Source organism: Archocentrus centrarchus, chromosome 13, assembly GCF_007364275.1.
Source record: "Archocentrus centrarchus isolate MPI-CPG fArcCen1 chromosome 13, fArcCen1, whole genome shotgun sequence".
Taxonomy (NCBI): Eukaryota; Metazoa; Chordata; class Actinopteri; order Cichliformes; family Cichlidae; genus Archocentrus; species Archocentrus centrarchus.
Window position 1 is genome coordinate 13,610,084 of NC_044358.1, and position 17,365 is coordinate 13,627,448.

General features: G+C 42.4%; 1 protein-coding gene across 2 annotated transcripts in view; it reads left to right on the forward strand.

The window, feature by feature from the left end:
- The first annotated feature begins 422 nt into the window (after nucleotides 1-422).
- The window catches only part of LOC115789988 (S-arrestin-like), a 35,961-nt gene continuing 19,018 nt past the window's right edge, over nucleotides 423-17,365 (forward strand). Inside the window, exons 1-8 of one of the 2 annotated variants that reach the window (XM_030743614.1) lie at nucleotides 423-479; nucleotides 7,364-7,431; nucleotides 8,867-8,927; nucleotides 9,730-9,774; nucleotides 10,094-10,293; nucleotides 16,702-16,761; nucleotides 16,979-17,046; nucleotides 17,124-17,259. In XM_030743614.1, coding sequence (XP_030599474.1) covers nucleotides 7,384-7,431; nucleotides 8,867-8,927; nucleotides 9,730-9,774; nucleotides 10,094-10,293; nucleotides 16,702-16,761; nucleotides 16,979-17,046; nucleotides 17,124-17,259 — 618 coding nt within the window. In that variant the 5' untranslated portion in view covers nucleotides 423-479; nucleotides 7,364-7,383. Of the gene's footprint in view, nucleotides 480-1,494; nucleotides 1,588-7,363; nucleotides 7,432-8,866; nucleotides 8,928-9,729; nucleotides 9,775-10,093; nucleotides 10,294-16,701; nucleotides 16,762-16,978; nucleotides 17,047-17,123; nucleotides 17,260-17,365 lie in introns of those variants that run through there. The other variant, XM_030743613.1, reaches the window with a different exon arrangement.

A 17,365-nucleotide genomic window follows, 5' to 3' on the forward strand; every position in this document is an offset into this window, starting at 1 on the left:
TTTGAGGTCTTCTGCCTTGCCTGCCACAGCAGCAAACATAACATTATATTGCCAATCACAAAACCACAAAGGCTCATTATTGATGAGGCAGAGGCATGGCAAATTAATTTATTAAACAAATTAAATAAAAATTGATGCTACAGCTGCAAGATAAATAAAGGTTAAACCAGAGGATCTCTGACTATTAAAGGAAATAAACACTCAAAGAAACAGATTCTTAACCAAAGAAACCAGATAAAAGCGAGGGCCACCGAGAGTTCCATCCTTCCATCCATTCTCTTCTGCTTATCCTATTCAGGGTTGCTCACACTTCATGAATAAGCTCAGGCAGTGATTGGCCAACAGCTGACAGTTTAATACACACACAGGTTTTAATGCTGTGTGTTGTTATCACAGGTCTGATAGAGTCCAGAGGGCACTGGACCTCCTTTTGCTTCTAGTCCTGCAGGTGACGTACATGGAAGACTTTGGATGAGCAGGTGAGTTGATAGGTGGACCCTCTTAAGTGGAAACAAAGCTTCAGCTCTGAGTGTGTGTGTGTGTGTGTGTGTGTGTGTGTGTGTGTGTGTGTGTGTGTGTGTGTGTGTGTTGCTGCTGTCAGCATTCAGACTGCTGAGTCTGACTGAAACTTATCGGCTCAGCTGAGTCTCATCCTGCTGATAATATTAATAGTGTGTGTGTGTGTGTGTGTGTGTGTGTGTGTGTGTGTATAGATAGATAGAGAGAGAGAGAGAGAGAGATAGATAGATAGATAGATAGATAGATAGATAGATAGATAGATAGATAGATATATCCTTATATATAAGGACTCACAGCTAGAAGATGAGAAGATGATATTCTGGTGTCAGATGTGATTACAGACCTTTCACCTGCTCTCACCTGTCCTGAGCAGCCACCTCTCAAACCTGCTTTATAAGCCTCAAAGTTTACCCAGAATGCACTTTGTGAAGTGTTCTGCAGCAAAAGAACAGATCAAACATCCAGGTACCAACGTTGTTTCTGCTGCTCTGCGTCACAGACATCAAACTGCTGCAGCTGATTCAGACTGTGGTGGATCATCACACTGATAACCCAGACTGTGACCCTGCAGTGGGTGTGAAATAGATTTGGTTTCAGATTTTAAAACTTAAATGTGTTTCTCAGCCCTGAACATTTCATGTTGATCTCTGCTGGACTTCTGAAGTTATGAAGGGTCAGAAACAATGGAAAAATAAATTAAAAGCTTCAAATTTGTTCCAAAGAGCCATGGTCAGGTTCATGGTGATATCAGACTGCAGACCAGGGGTCAGTGTGAAACACATTAAAGAGTTTAGATTTCACGGCTCTGTTTTACTTTTATTACACTGGTGTGTGTGTGTGTGTGTGTGTGTGTGTGTGTGTGTGTGTGTGTGTGTGTGTGTGTGTGTGTGTGTGTGTGTGTGTGAGAGAGAGAATAAAGGAAGTAGATCAGCCTGCAGGATTATTCAGTGTAATGATGTGCATGCTGAGCAGGCTGTGTGCAGATTATAAATACAGCTAATTGCTCGGATCACCTACAAACTGCTTCTGTCTCGCACGTTTCCATCATCTGCTCTGCTGCTGCTTCAGGTCAGACAGTTCATTGAGAATGTGTCACCTCTGTGTGAATTGTGATGGTGATGGTTGTGATGGTGATGGTTGTGTTGATGAAGGTTGTGTTGATGAAGGTTGTGTTGATGACGGTTGTGATGACGGTTGTGACGATGACAGTTGTGTTGATGAAGGTTGTGATGATGACGGTTGTGATGATGAAGGTTGTGATGATGAAGGTTGTGATGGTGATGGTTGTGTTGATGAAGGTTGTGTTGATGAAGGTTGTAATGATGACGGTTGTGATGACGGTTGTGACGATGACAGTTGTGTTGATGAAGGTTGTGATGATGATGGTTGTGTTGATGAAGGTTGTGATGATGATGGTTGTGTTGATGAAGGTTGTGATGATGGTTGTGTTGATGATGGTTGTGTTGATGAAGGTTGTGATGACGGTTGCGATGATGGTTGTGTTGATGAAGGTTGTGTTGATGGTTGTGTTGATGATGGTTGTGTTGATGAAGGTTGTGATGATGAAGGTTGTGATGATGAAGGTTGTAATGATGACGGTTGTGATGACGGTTGTGACGATGACAGTTGTGATGGTGATGGTTGTGTTGATGAAGGTTGTGATGATGACGGTTGTGATGAGGAAGGTTGTGATGATGACGGTTGTGATGGTGATGGTTGTGTTGATGAAGGTTGTGTTGATGAAGGTTGTGTTGATGGTTGTGTTGATGATGGTTGTGTTGATGACGGTTGTGATGACGGTTGTGACGATGACAGTTGTGTTGATGAAGGTTGTGATGATGACGGTTGTGATGATGAAGGTTGTGATGATGACGGTTGTGATGGTGATGGTTGTGTTGATGAAGGTTGTGTTGATGAAGGTTGTAATGATGACGGTTGTGATGACGGTTGTGATGATGAAGGTTGTGTTGATGAAGGTTGTGATGATGATGGTTGTGTTGATGAAGGTTGTGATGATGATGGTTGTGTTGATGAAGGTTGTGATGATGGTTGTGTTGATGATGGTTGTGTTGATGAAGGTTGTGATGACGGTTGCGATGATGGTTGTGTTGATGAAGGTTGTGTTGATGGTTGTGTTGATGATGGTTGTGTTGATGAAGGTTGTGATGATGAAGGTTGTGATGATGAAGGTTGTAATGATGACGGTTGTGATGACGGTTGTGACGATGACAGTTGTGATGGTGATGGTTGTGTTGATGAAGGTTGTGATGATGACGGTTGTGATGAGGAAGGTTGTGATGATGACGGTTGTGATGATGAAGGTTGTGATGATGAAGGTTGTGTTGATGAAGGTTGTGATGATGGTTGTGTTGATGATGGTTGTGTTGATGAAGGTTGTGATGACGGTTGCGATGATGGTTGTGTTGATGAAGGTTGTGTTGATGGTTGTGTTGATGATGGTTGTGTTGATGAAGGTTGTGATGATGAAGGTTGTGATGATGAAGGTTGTAATGATGAAGGTTGTAATGATGACGGTTGTGATGATGAAGGTTGTAATGATGACGGTTGTGATGACGGTTGTGACGATGACAGTTGTGTTGATGAAGGTTGTGATGATGAAGGTTGTGATGATGAAGGTTGTGATGATGACGGTTGTGATGGTGATGGTTGTGTTGATGAAGGTTGTGTTGATGAAGGTTGTAATGATGACGGTTGTGATGACGGTTGTGACGATGACAGTTGTGTTGATGAAGGTTGTGATGATGATGGTTGTGTTGATGAAGGTTGTGATGATGATGGTTGTGTTGATGAAGGTTGTGTTGATGGTTGTGTTGATGATGGTTGTGTTGATGAAGGTTGTGATGACGGTTTGCGATGATGGTTGTGTTGATGAAGGTTGTGTTGATGGTTGTGTTGATGATGGTTGTGTTGATGAAGGTTGTGATGATGAAGGTTGTGATGATGAAGGTTGTAATGATGACGGTTGTGATGACGGTTGTGATGATGACAGTTGTGATGGTGATGGTTGTGTTGATGAAGGTTGTGATGATGACGGTTGTGATGATGAAGGTTGTGATGATGACGGTTGTGATGGTGATGGTTGTGTTGATGAAGGTTGTGTTGATGAGGTTGTGTTGATGGTTGTGTTGATGATGGTTGTGTTGATGAAGGTTGTGATGACGGTTGCGATGATGGTTGTGTTGATGAAGGTTGTGTTGATGGTTGTGTTGATGATGGTTGTGTTGATGAAGGTTGTGATGATGAAGGTTGTGATGATGAAGGTTGTAATGATGACGGTTGTGATGACGGTTGTGACGATGACAGTTGTGATGATGATGGTTGTGTTGATGAAGGTTGTGATGATGATGGTTGTGTTGATGAAGGTTGTGTTGATGGTTGTGTTGATGATGGTTGTGTTGATGAAGGTTGTGATGACGGTTGTGATGATGGTTGTGTTGATGAAGGTTGTGTTGATGGTTGTGTTGATGATGGTTGTGTTGATGAAGGTTGTGATGATGAAGGTTGTAATGATGACGGTTGTGATGACGGTTGTGACGATGACAGTTGTGATGGTGATGGTTGTGTTGATGAAGGTTGTGATGATGAAGGTTGTGATGATGAAGGTTGTGATGATGACGGTTGTGATGGTGATGGTTGTGTTGATGAAGGTTGTGTTGATGAAGGTTGTAATGATGACGGTTGTGATGACGGTTGTGACGATGACAGTTGTGATGGTGATGGTTGTGTTGATGAAGGTTGTGATGGTGATGGTTGTGTTGATGAAGGTTGTGACGATGACAGTTGTGTTGATGAAGGTTGTGATGATGACGGTTGTGATGATGAAGGTTGTGATGATGAAGGTTGTGATGGTGATGGTTGTGTTGATGAAGGTTGTGTTGATGAAGGTTGTAATGATGACGGTTGTGATGACGGTTGTGACGATGACAGTTGTGTTGATGAAGGTTGTGATGATGATGGTTGTGTTGATGAAGGTTGTGATGATGATGGTTGTGTTGATGAAGGTTGTGTTGATGGTTGTGTTGATGATGGTTGTGTTGATGAAGGTTGTGATGACGGTTGCGATGATGGTTGTGTTGATGAAGGTTGTGTTGATGGTTGTGTTGATGATGGTTGTGTTGATGAAGGTTGTGATGATGAAGGTTGTGATGATGAAGGTTGTAATGATGACGGTTGTGATGACGGTTGTGATGATGACAGTTGTGATGGTGATGGTTGTGTTGATGAAGGTTGTGATGATGACGGTTGTGATGATGAAGGTTGTGATGATGACGGTTGTGATGGTGATGGTTGTGTTGATGAAGGTTGTGTTGATGAAGGTTGTGTTGATGGTTGTGTTGATGATGGTTGTGTTGATGAAGGTTGTGATGACGGTTGCGATGATGGTTGTGTTGATGAAGGTTGTGATGATGGTTGTGTTGATGATGGTTGTGTTGATGAAGGTTGTGATGATGAAGGTTGTGATGATGAAGGTTGTAATGATGACGGTTGTGATGACGGTTGTGACGATGACAGTTGTGATGATGATGGTTGTGTTGATGAAGGTTGTGATGATGATGGTTGTGTTGATGAAGGTTGTGTTGATGGTTGTGTTGATGATGGTTGTGTTGATGAAGGTTGTGTTGACGGTTGCGATGATGGTTGTGTTGATGAAGGTTGTGTTGATGGTTGTGTTGATGATGGTTGTGTTGATGAAGGTTGTGATGATGAAGGTTGTGATGATGAAGGTTTGTAATGATGACGGTTGTGATGACGGTTGTGACGATGACAGTTGTGATGGTGATGGTTGTGTTGATGAAGGTTGTGATGATGACGGTTGTGATGATGAAGGTTGTGATGATGACGGTTGTGATGGTGATGGTTGTGTTGATGAAGGTTGTGTTGATGAAGGTTGTAATGATGACGGTTGTGATGACGGTTGTGATGATGACAGTTGTGATGGTGATGGTTGTGTTGATGAAGGTTGTGATGGTGATGGTTGTGTTGATGAAGGTTGTGATGATGATGGTTGTGTTGATGAAGGTTGTGATGGTGATGGTTGTGTTGATGATGGTTGTGTTGATGAAGGTTGTGATGACGGTTGCGATGATGGTTGTGTTGATGATGGTTGTGTTGATGAAGGTTGTGATGACGGTTGCGATGATGGTTGTGTTGATGAAGGTTGTGATGATGAAGGTTGTGATGATGGTTGTGTTGATGAAGGTTGTGATGACGGTTGTGATGACGGTTGTGTTGATGAAGGTTGTGATGATGAAGGTTGTGTTGATGAAGGTTGTGATGGTGATGGTTGTGTTGATGAAGGTTGTGTTGATGACGGTTGTGATGATGAAGGTTGTGTGGATTCAGGAGACAGACACCCTCTCTATTTTTAAGATTTGGCTTAAAACTTTCCTTTTTGATCAAGTTTATAGTTAGGGCTGGATCAGGTGACCCTGAACCCTCACTTAGTTATGCTGCTATAGGCCTAGGCTGCTGGGGGGGTTCCTGTGATGCACTGAGTGTTTCTTTTCATTCATCTCTTTTTACTGTTTATACCCCCCTCTGCATTTAATCATTAGTTATTATTAATCACTGTCTCTCTTCCACAGCATGTCTTTTTTTCTCTCCCAATTCAATTCAATTCAATATAAAGCACCTTGAAGCGACTGGTGGTATATCAAAAAATCTAACTGAATTCTGAAACCTGACTGAAACTCTTCAAATAAACCGTTCCTCTGCAGATGATCAGTTAGCTGTTTTACAACTACTCTTTCAAGAATCTTTGAGAGAAAAGGAAGGTTGGAGATTGGCCTATAATTAGCTAAGACAGCTGGGTCAGTGATGGCTTTTTAAGCAGAGGTTTAATTACAGCCACCTTGAAAGCCTGTGGTACATAGCCAACTAATAAAGACTGATTGATCATTTTTAAGTTTGAAGCATCAATAATTGGAAAGACTTCTTTGAACAGTCTAGTAGGAATGGGATCTAATAAACATGTTGCTGGTTTGGAGGAAGTAACTATTGAAGTTAACTCTGAAAGATCAACTGGAGCCAAAGAGTCTAAACAAATACCAGCAGTGCTGAAAGCAGCCGAACATGAAGAATAATCTTTGAGATGGTTATGAATAATTTTTTCTCTAATGTCTAAAATTTTATTTGTAAAGAAATCCATGAAGTCACTACTAGTTAAAGTGAAAGGAATACTCGGCTCTACAGAGCTCTGACTCTTTGTCAGCCTGGCTACAGTGCTGAAAAGAAACCTGGGGTTGTTCTTATTTTCTTCAATTAATGATAAGTAGTAAGATGTCCTAGCTTTACGGATCATAGATCATTATAGTATGATGCTATGATACACCATTTTTTGACACACCTTTCTAATCTGATATTCCATTTACTGCTCAGTTCAGTTTTCAAAAGTACAAAAATATATACGATTGTGGGATTTGTATAAAATATGTGTGTACTCTCTAGACATATACTTGGAAATGTTTATGCAAAGTTTCATCTACACTGGGCCACTTGTCTAGGAGGAGACAGGGAACATACAAATATACATACACTATTATTATTATAGTATCATTATTATTTGGGTCCTCACGCCAGCCTTGTGAACTTTATTTAAACATGTTACTGCATCAAATTCAAAATGAGCAGACGGCTCTCTCTGTTCTGTTTTTAATCTGGCTTTAAAATCTGAAAGAAAAAACTCAGATCTGCTTCAAGAGCTGGGATCATTCCTAAAACCTCTGGGCTGAGAAAGCTCAGGCCAAACATGCCTTTGAACTGTGGACTGTGATTTAATGTAGAGATGATGAAAGTTTGATGTCTGAACATTTCTGCGCTGCAGGTCGAGATCGGACACTCAGCATGAGTCCCAAGCATATCGTCTTTAAGAAGGTGTCCCGTGACAAGTCGGTAAGTTCTGCTCAGAAAGACGTTGGGATCTGATCAACACTGTGCTGAAATCCAAATTAAACTGAGATACAACAGACTAAATATAGATTAAATATAGTATAATCATATAAAAAGTAGCAGCAGAATCAGACTGAGGTTGTATTTTCTGTTCTACCTGCAGATAATCACTTTATTTTTTCCATTTCTGACCGCTGAATAGGAAAAGGTTCAATAGCAACAACTGCATTCATTGATCCGAAGCTTTATGAGTCCAGTACTTAGATTAACCACTGATATTGATGACTAATACACAAATAGTAATAGATAGATAGATAGAAAGATCCTTTATTGATCCTGAAGGAAATTAACAGAATCCAAACAATGGAGATATAAATTACACAAACATACTAACAGTACAGACTGGCAAACTATAACAAAACAAAGAATACAGGGATATGAATGAGTTCGGTAGTGCAATATACATATACAGATGGATAGTACAGAGACAGATGTACAAAAAGTGCAGTGCAGTAATATGCAGTAATATACAGTAAAGTGATAAAGTGTATGATTTACAGAGTGGCAAACATATGTAATGATGACTGTATGTAATCGTCCCCCGAGTGAAGCGTTAAAGAGTCTGATGGCTCTGTCAGGTGAGCAGTTCTGTGAGAGCAGCCTTCCACTGAACACACTCCTCTGTTTCATTGTACTGGTGCGTAATGGGTGACCGTCATTGTCCATGACAGAGAGCAGTCTGTCCAGTGTCCTTCTCTCTGCCACTGCAGTGAGAGAGTCCAACTCCAATCCAACCTCTGACCCAGCCCACCTGACCAACTTATCCAGCCTCAGTGCATCTCTGATGCTGCATGGTCACCATTTCCAGACTACGTGTGTTGTTTGTAACCTGTAGGGGGCAGTGATGTAGTTCCTGCATCCAGTCTGCAGGAAGTTAAAAATAAAGACCTTCCCTCAGAGCAGTGTTAGCAGTTCTGTCTCTGTGAGTGTGTGATGGTCCACTGTGGTCCACCAGGGAGTGAAAGTGGAGCTTGGTGCAGACTGTGTGTGTCCCCCAAGTCACTGACTTGTTCATACAAAAAAAAATATTAAACAATCTTTTCATTCATGCGTCTGCTCAAGGATACTTGATTAGTAGGTGCACTTGTACTGCAAGTAGTATAGTTTTACCACAGAAGTCCTCACTGAGCTTCACTGCCTAACATCCTTTATGCCACGTCTACTCAAACCATCACAAACTGGAAACAGGAAACACTGGTGCAATCCTGGCTTGAGGAGTTGTGTAGGCTTTCCTTCAGTGCAGCCTGGGAGGGTGGACTTCAGTTAGAGCTGGGAGCACATCACCCAGCTGGGTGTTCATGCCAAGTGTGGACATATCACCCACTGAAGTGCTCTTGAGCCTGGCAGTGACCCTCATGTGACCCTCCTGTGTCTTCAGGTGACAGTCTACATGGCCAAGAGGGACTTTGTGGATCACTGTGACTTTGTGGATCCAGTTGGTGAGTCCTGATTTTAACTTTCCTGCTCTTGTTCTGCTTTTGCTACTGTTTGAAAAATGTTTAATAAAAAGGTTTGAAGATGAGAACTGACAGATGATGTATGCATGTGCTGAGCCCCATGTGAGAAAAGAGAGGTAAACTCTGAGTTATGTAATCCATGCAGAGCCGAGGAGAATGTTATAGTCCTCGGTGGGGTCAGCGCTCTGTGGACAGGGTTTGATTGTTGTGTAAGGTGATTTTTATCTCCTTGCTTATTCAAGCATGTTTTTAATTAGGTTTAAATCAACAGATTAAAATTCATCATCAGAACCTGCAGCCATGTGTGAACCCAAAGAGTTTTTAAGAACCTTCCTCCAGGAACTAAGAGGTTCCTTCAGACCACTATGTTTCCTCGTTTTGAGATTTTTTAAACAGCCCTTCACCACCACAGTAACTTTCCTCATGAATTAGGAACTTTTTACTTTATTTTTTCATGTTCAGGGACTGTTAATCTGCCTATCTTGTGATCTATAAACCACAGTGAAAACAATACTCACTGGGTTAACTGGTTATTTTAAATGGGCTGTGGATGTGTGGATGGTAGAATAAAGAGCCTTGAGTGGTGAGTAATACCAGAAATTTCCATGCAGAACAGGAAAGAGTTGATCGTGTCTTTTCATGTGTCCTGGTCATGCCCAGTAAGAGGACAGTCATCTTTTTCATTGTGTTCAGGTGGGGTGAGCAGCCTCTTAAATGTAGTCGTTACAAACCTTTACAACAACCAGAAACATGCTGTGATTTGGTCACTTCCTGTTTCCTACAGACGGTGTGATTGTGATCGACCCGGTGCAGCTCAAAGGGAAGAAAGGTCAGTTTGTTTGACTGTGTTGGTTCATATGACCCAGAAACAGCAGCTGTGGGACTGCCTCCTTTAGCCAGTCAGTGTGGAGAAGCACAGATTACTGAGCCTGGAAGAGCTATAACTGTGGTTCCTGCAGAAAACATACTTCACTGAATGAACTGTTACACAGCAGTGTGAGATGAGTGTAACACAAAAGATCTCAGAGAACAATAGGTAACAAAGACATTAAAGCTTCTGGTGATTTCTGGCTGGTGGACATTTCTTAAGACTTGATTTGAAGTTTGATGGGCGTGTGGCTTCATTCCTGTTTTTCTGCATCTGTTAGTGTACGTGATGCTGTCATGCACGTTTCGGTATGGCCGTCAAGACATGGATGTGATGGGTGTGGCCTTCAGGAGGGACCTATTTCTGGTGACCCGGCAGGTTTACCCCGAGCTGCAGGACAAAGAGAAGCTGACCCACACCAAGATTCAGCAGAAGCTGCTGCAAAAACTTGGAAACAACGCCTTCCCCTTTTTCTTTGAGGTGAGGAACGACCTGAAACAGCTGGACCTATCAGGCCTGGCTGTTCTCCTGGGCCACATCCTATATCTCCTCCTGGAGAGAGGAATCTGAGCTGGCTGCGAGGTTTAATCCCTGCTTCAGGTTCAAGAATGTAAAGCTGCTGGTATCTCCAGGTGAAAGACCCCATCATCACTTCAGGAATCAAGTCCTGTTTGTCGTGTTGGGCTTTGTACTCAGTGGCCGACAGAATTACAGATCTGACCTAAACCTTCATCCAAAGTCCTGAAGGTCGAAAAGGAAAACCTGATTACAAAATGAAATGAAAAACATTTCTCAATACAACAGAAAATACAAATATCTGTCAAAAACGTGTTTAAAATGAAAAGTTATATTATTATTTATTCATTAAATAACAAACTGAATTCATCTTTTAATACCCAAATTTTGAGCTAGCACTTCTCTGAGAGAAGGTGGAAAAAGGATAAGCTCCATGTCTCCTTAGAGATCCTGCGTAACTGTTTATTGAAATACCAGAAAGCAGTAAAATATGCAAAGTCTGCTTATTTCTCTAACATTGTTTCAAGTAACAGTCACAGGCCTCATTTTCTTTTTAGTGTTTTTAATTCACTCGCTGATCCTCGCTGTAATGTAAACCAAGCCAAGGTCTGTCCTGCACTGTGCGAAAACTTTAAGAAATTTTTTGTGGAAAAAATTTCTGCCCTCAGGCCTTCATCACCTCAGGCTGAAACAGACTCATCTGCACCTCCTCCCAGCAGAGCTGTCTTTGAGCAGTTTGAGCCTGTCACACTCTCCACACTAAAGGAGGTGATTCAAAATATGAGACCTGTAAACTCTCCCACAGACTGTGTTCCGTCTCGCCTTTTTAAAGAGGCTTTTGATTCAGTGGGACCAACTATCCTCGCTCTGATTAACAGTGCGCTTGCATCTGGTTGTGTTCCAGCTGCCTTTAAACATGCAGTTGTACAGCCTCTAATCAAGAAGAAGAACCTTGACCCTGATGTTCTTTCAAATTACAGACCAATTTCTAAATTACCATTTTTATCCAAGGTTCTTGAAAAAGTTGTTTTTAAGCAACTTCAAGCATTTTTAAGTGAACATGGAATGTGGGAAAAGTTTCAGTCAGGTTTTAGAATGCGTCACAGCACAGAGACGGCTCTTTTAAGAGTTTTTAACGATCTGCTTTTAACTGTGGACTCTGGTAGTCCTGCAGTTTTAGTACTTCTAGACCTGTCAGCTGCCTTTGACACTGTGGACCACGAGATCCTTCTATCCCGCCTAGAACATGAAATTGGCATTAAAGGCACGGTTCTGACTTGGTTCAGATCATATCTTACTGATAGAAGTTTCTCTGTCCATCTAGGAGACTGTTTTTCTACCACAGCAAAGCTTTCTTGTGGAGTGCCTCAGGGGTCCATTCTGGGCCCAATTCTTTTCTCATTGTATATGTTGCCTCTAGGGTCGATTTTTAGGAAACATAATATTTGTTTCCACTGTTTTGCTGACGACATCCAGGTGTATATGCCCATCAAACTGAACAGCAGAGATCCATGGGAACCCCTGCTGAACTGTCTAACTGACATCAAGTCCTGGATGAGAAACAATTTCCTAAATCTTAATGAAAGCAAAACCGAGGTCATATGCTTTGGTAAATTTGACCCCTCAAGCTACTCCTCTGGCACTCCGAGTCATTTGGCTCCTCACTGTCGTGATGCTGTGAAAAATCTGGGTGTCATTTTAGATAGTAGTTTTAAAATGGAGAAGCAAGTAAGTGCTGTTACCAAAATCAGTTTTTACCAACTCAGAGTCATTGCCAAGGTAAAACCTTATCTCCCGCAGCAGGACCTGGAAAAAGTTATTCATGCTTTTATTACTTCCTGCCTGGACTACTGTAATTCTCTGTACTTTGGCATAGATCAATCATCTGTGCGCCGCCTGCAGGTAGTCCAGAATGCGGCAGCTCGTCTTTTAACCGGTTTAAAAAAGCATGAACACATTACCCCAGTCCTGTCATCCCTTCACTGGCTCCCTGTCCGTTTTAGAATCGATTTTAAGATTTTATTGCTTACTTTTAAAGCCTTAAACGGACTGGCACCTTTGTATCTGTCTGAGCTGCTTCACTGTCACACCCCTGTAAGAGCTCTGAGGTCATCGAACCAGCTGCTCTTACAGAGGCCTAAAACTAGACTAAAACAGAGAGGTGATCGAGCTTTTGCAGCAGCAGCACCAAAGCTATGGAACGATCTACCTCTCCATATCCGCACAGCTCAGACGATACACACATTTAAATCTCTATTAAAAACACATTTCTTTTCTTTGGCATTTGGCTGCAGTGCTACCTCCTTTTAGATGATTGTTTTATGGTATTTTTATGGTACTTGTTTTAAACGTTTTAATTTTTAATTTTCTTATGTTATTTATTGTTCTTAATGTTTTTATTTATTTATTTTTATTTTATTATTTTATTTATTTATTTATATATTTTTATTTTTATTTAGTATAGTCCTTGGGGTTACAGATCTTGTACAGCACTTTGGTCAACGTCGTTGTTTTAAATGTGCTTTATAAATAAACTTGACTTGACTTGACTTCTCTGAGAATGACATTCAACCACTAAAAGACATTTTTCTGTTCAGGAATGCAAGTAAATGATTATAATTTGGACTTTTAATTAAAAATAATAATAATGCTTTCGATTTTTTAAGCTTTTCTATAAAACTGTAAAATTGAAAATTCATGGATACCAACAATAATTATATTTTAGCATTAAAAATATAATTATGATTAAAGAGTGAAGAAATTTAAAAAAAATATGAGTTGCTGCTTAAGCCTTTTAGTTTTCTGTGTGTTCATTTATCGAACAGGAATGAGACAACACAACGGAATAAGGAGTCCAATTATGAAATTTAATTAACTATTTTTCACACAGTTTACAGATTAATCTGGGTCAGAACGGCACACCATTCCCAGTGTTTTACTGGATAGACATGAAGTACTGACGCATTCTTTTTCAGTTCACAGTTTCATATAGTCACAGCTTATCTATCTTGGTTACATCATTATACAAAACAAAATGTGGAAAACAAAGAATTTCAACAGCTGGGTATTCAGATGACCTCGAAGTCTCCATTTCTCTCATTGTGTAGTCTCAATGAGTGGCTGACCTTTGCCCAGTGAGAACACAAAGTTCCTGATGACATGAAACATTATAAGCTTCTGTATTTTTAATCAGTTATGTTTATCTTCCAGTCTAAGACAAATTTCTCAGGCAAATAAGGGCAAACATATATCATGAGTATATTCCTTCAACAGCTTGTGCACACTGATGGATTAACCTTAGTAGAAACATAAAAAATTATTGTGGTAATTACCAATACTGTTAATTTAGGGCATCTGTGGCATAAACCTTACCTAGGTGGTGTTCTAATAGATGTGTTAAGTACTGTACATGAACAAGTCTCATGTTTTCATTTCATTTTTCAATTGGAAAATCTGAGGTTTTAGGTCAGACTCATGTAGAAATACAGAAAAAAATTGAATGTGCCCTGCAGCTGTATGAGAACCTCCATCCATCCATCCGTACATTTATTTTCTTCTGCTTATCCGGGTCCGGGTCATGGGGGCAGTAGCCTAAACAGAGAAACTCAGACCTCCATCTTACCAGCCACTTCCTCCAGCTCATCCGGAGCAACAACAAGGTGTTCTCAGGCCAGCTGAGAGATAAAATATCTCCAGCATGTCCTGGGTCTGCCCTGGGACTCCCCAATCCCCAGTAGGACATACCCAGAATACTTCACCCAAGAGGCGCCCAGGAGGCATCCTAGTCAGATGCCCGAGTAACCTCAACTGGCTCCTTTGATGTGGAGAAGCTGTGGCTCTACTCTGAGCCCCTGTCAAATGACTGCACTCCTCACCCTATCTCTAAGGGAGAAGCCAGCCATCCTTCGGAGGAAGCTCATTTACGCCGTTTGTATCTGCGATCTCATTCTTTCGGTCACTACCCAAAGCTTATGATCATAGGTGTGGGTAGGGACGTAGATTGACCAGCATTCATGCTCAGCTCCCTCTTTATCAGGATGGACCGGTGCAGCATCCGCATCACTGCAGATGCAGCCCCAATCTGTATGTCAATCTCCCGCTCCCTTTCCCATCATTTGAACAAGTGATGAAGCCAACAGGACCGCATCCTTCACAAAAAGCAGAAATGAGATTCTCAGGTCACCAAGGCAGAAGTCTTCTGTAATTTGCTATGCCTTGAAATTCTGTCCATAAAAATTATGAACAGAATCAGTGACAAAGGGCAGCCCTGACAAAGCCCAACACCCACAGGAAACGAGTCTGACTTAATGCCGGCAATATAGACCAAGCTCTCGCTGCGGTTGTACAGGAGCTGAATTGCTCCCCCAGACTCTGCTTCCTCTACAGAAGGCTGGATTAAGGAGGTCCTCGAGGTATTCCTTCCACTGCTCATAACTATGTATTCAGTTGATGTTGGCAGCACCCCTCCTGCACTATAAACGGTGTGAGTAGAGCACCACTTTCCCCTCTTGAGTGGACTGATGGTTTGCTAGAATTGCTTTGAGCCGCATTCTGCTTGGCCAGCTGTACCCAACAGCTGCCTCTGGAGTCCCACAGGCTAACCAACCCCGATAGGACTCCTTATTCAGTTTCATGGCTCCCTTCACCTCCGGCATCCACCATCTGGTTCGGTGATTACCACATGACAGGCACCAACCACCTTGCAGCCACAGCTCTGAGCAGCAGCCTCAGCAATGGAGGTGTGAAATACGAGCCATTCAGACTCAATGTCCTCAGCGTCCCTCAGAATCCTGTTGAAGTTCTGCTGGAGGTGGGAGTTGAAGATCTTGCGGACTGGGGTCTCTGCCAGGCGTTCTCAGTGCACCCTGAGCTGGGTCTTTCCAGCATCCTTCCCCGCCACCTGATCTAAATCACCACCAGGTGGTGATCAGTTGACAGCTCAGCTCCTCTCTTCACCCGAATATCCAGAACATATGGCCACAGATCTGATGATACGATTACAAAATCAATCATCAACCTGTGACTTAGGGTGTCCTGGTGCCCTGTGCACTCATAGACATCCTTATGTTTGAACATGGTGTTTATTATGGACAAACACCATTCAGGTTCAGATCAGGCAGGCCGGTCCTTCCAGTCACGCCCCTCAGGGTTTCACTGTCATTGCCCACATGAGCGTTGAAGTCTCCCAGTAAGATGACAGAGTCATTGGATGGAGCACCTTTGAGCGCCCCACCCAGTGACTCCAAGAAGGGTGGGTACTCTGAACTGTCATTTGGCATGTAAGTGCAAACAATAGTCAGGACCCATTCCCCGACCTGAAGGTGCAGGGAAGCAACCTTCTTATCCACTAGTGAAAACTCCAACGTACAGTAAGCCAAAGGGATACAAGAATACCCACCCCATCTCGCCTCTCATCGCTTCTCCAAACTGGAACAGAGTCCAGCCTTAATTTTTAATTTTTGGCCACAGTGGCTTTTATCCACAGTAGAGAGACAGGAAATGGGGGAAGACACACAAGCAAACTGGCAATAGGCTGGGACTCAAACCTGTGCCACCCGCACCGCAACATATATATGTGGTTGCCAGCTTCACCACTAAGCCACCCAGGTGCCCTTCTAGCTGGTATTTCTCAACCTCACGCACTAGCTCAGGCGCCTTTCCCACCAGAGCGGTGACATTCCATGTCACAATAGGCAGTCTCAGTAGCTGGGGATCCATCCACCAGGGCCTCGTCCAATACAGCTGTATGAGAACTTCTGAGAACCTAATCAAAATCTGAACGCAGATGGGGTAATTATTGTGTAGTCACCACACTTTGTCTGTGTCCCCCTTACAGAGGAACTGGTTAGTTTTACTCTTTTAATCGTGTAGTTTGTCTTTCAATGAATTATACTTTCATATGTTCTATTTTCATATGATTTTTGGCAGCACAGTTGTCTGGTTGTTAGCACTGCTGCCTCACAGCTAGAATGACATCTAGAAGGTCTGGGTTCGATTCTACCTTGGCCCGGGCCTCTCTGTGTGGAGTTTGCATGTTCTCCCCGTGTCTGCGTGGGTTTCCTCCCACAGTCCAAAGACATGCAGTTACTGGGGTTAGGTTAATTGGTCACTCTAAATTGCCCATAGGTGTGAATGGTTGTCTGTCTCTCTGTGTTGGCCCTGCGACAGGCTGACGACCTATACAGGGTGTACCCTGTACACACACACACACACCCATGTGATCACGAAAAGGATAAGTGGAAGAGAATGAATAAATGGATGGATGGATGTTTTTGGAAGGTTTAGAATGAGACGTACAGTTTGAAGTGATTTCAGTTACAGTGCAGGATGAGTACAAGGATGTAACGCTAACAAAATGGGTTTGTGTTTCAGTTTCCAGACAACCTGCCCTGTTCCATCGCTCTGCAGCCCGGACCATCCGACGTGGGGAAGGTAATGGCATCACTACACTCATCCTTTAATATTATTCATTTTTTTATTGTTTCAGCATTACAAAGTCTGATGTCCACACACTGCGATCTTTAACATCAGGCTTCCTTTCTCAGTGTTTTCACAGTCCTTTGAAGTCCAACTGATACACCTGATATGAGAACTAAATGTGTTTTCTCTGCAAAGTCCTGTTCATTGTGTGTTTCTGTGTGCTGGGCAGAAATGTGCAGTGGAGTTTGAGGTGAGAGCTTTCTGTGGTGAGAACCAGGACGAGAAGATTGACAAACAGTGAGTCCACCCACAGTGAACCTCAGTCTGAGGACTCTGTGGATGTGCTCTCACATGTTTCTGTCTCCTCTCTGTAGGAGCTCTGTCCGTCTCACCATCCGTAAGATCCAGTTCAGTCCAGAGAACAGCAAACTGGTTCCGAGTGCAGAGACCACCTTTGAGTTCCTGATGTCTGAGAAACCCCTGCATGTCAAACTGAGCCTGCCCAAAGAGGTCAGAGTCAGCCACAATGATTTTCAGTCCAGTCCTGAATCAGACACTTCAACCTCCAGTTTCTGAAAACTGGAGGACTCCTTCACAGATGTACTCATGAAAGCAC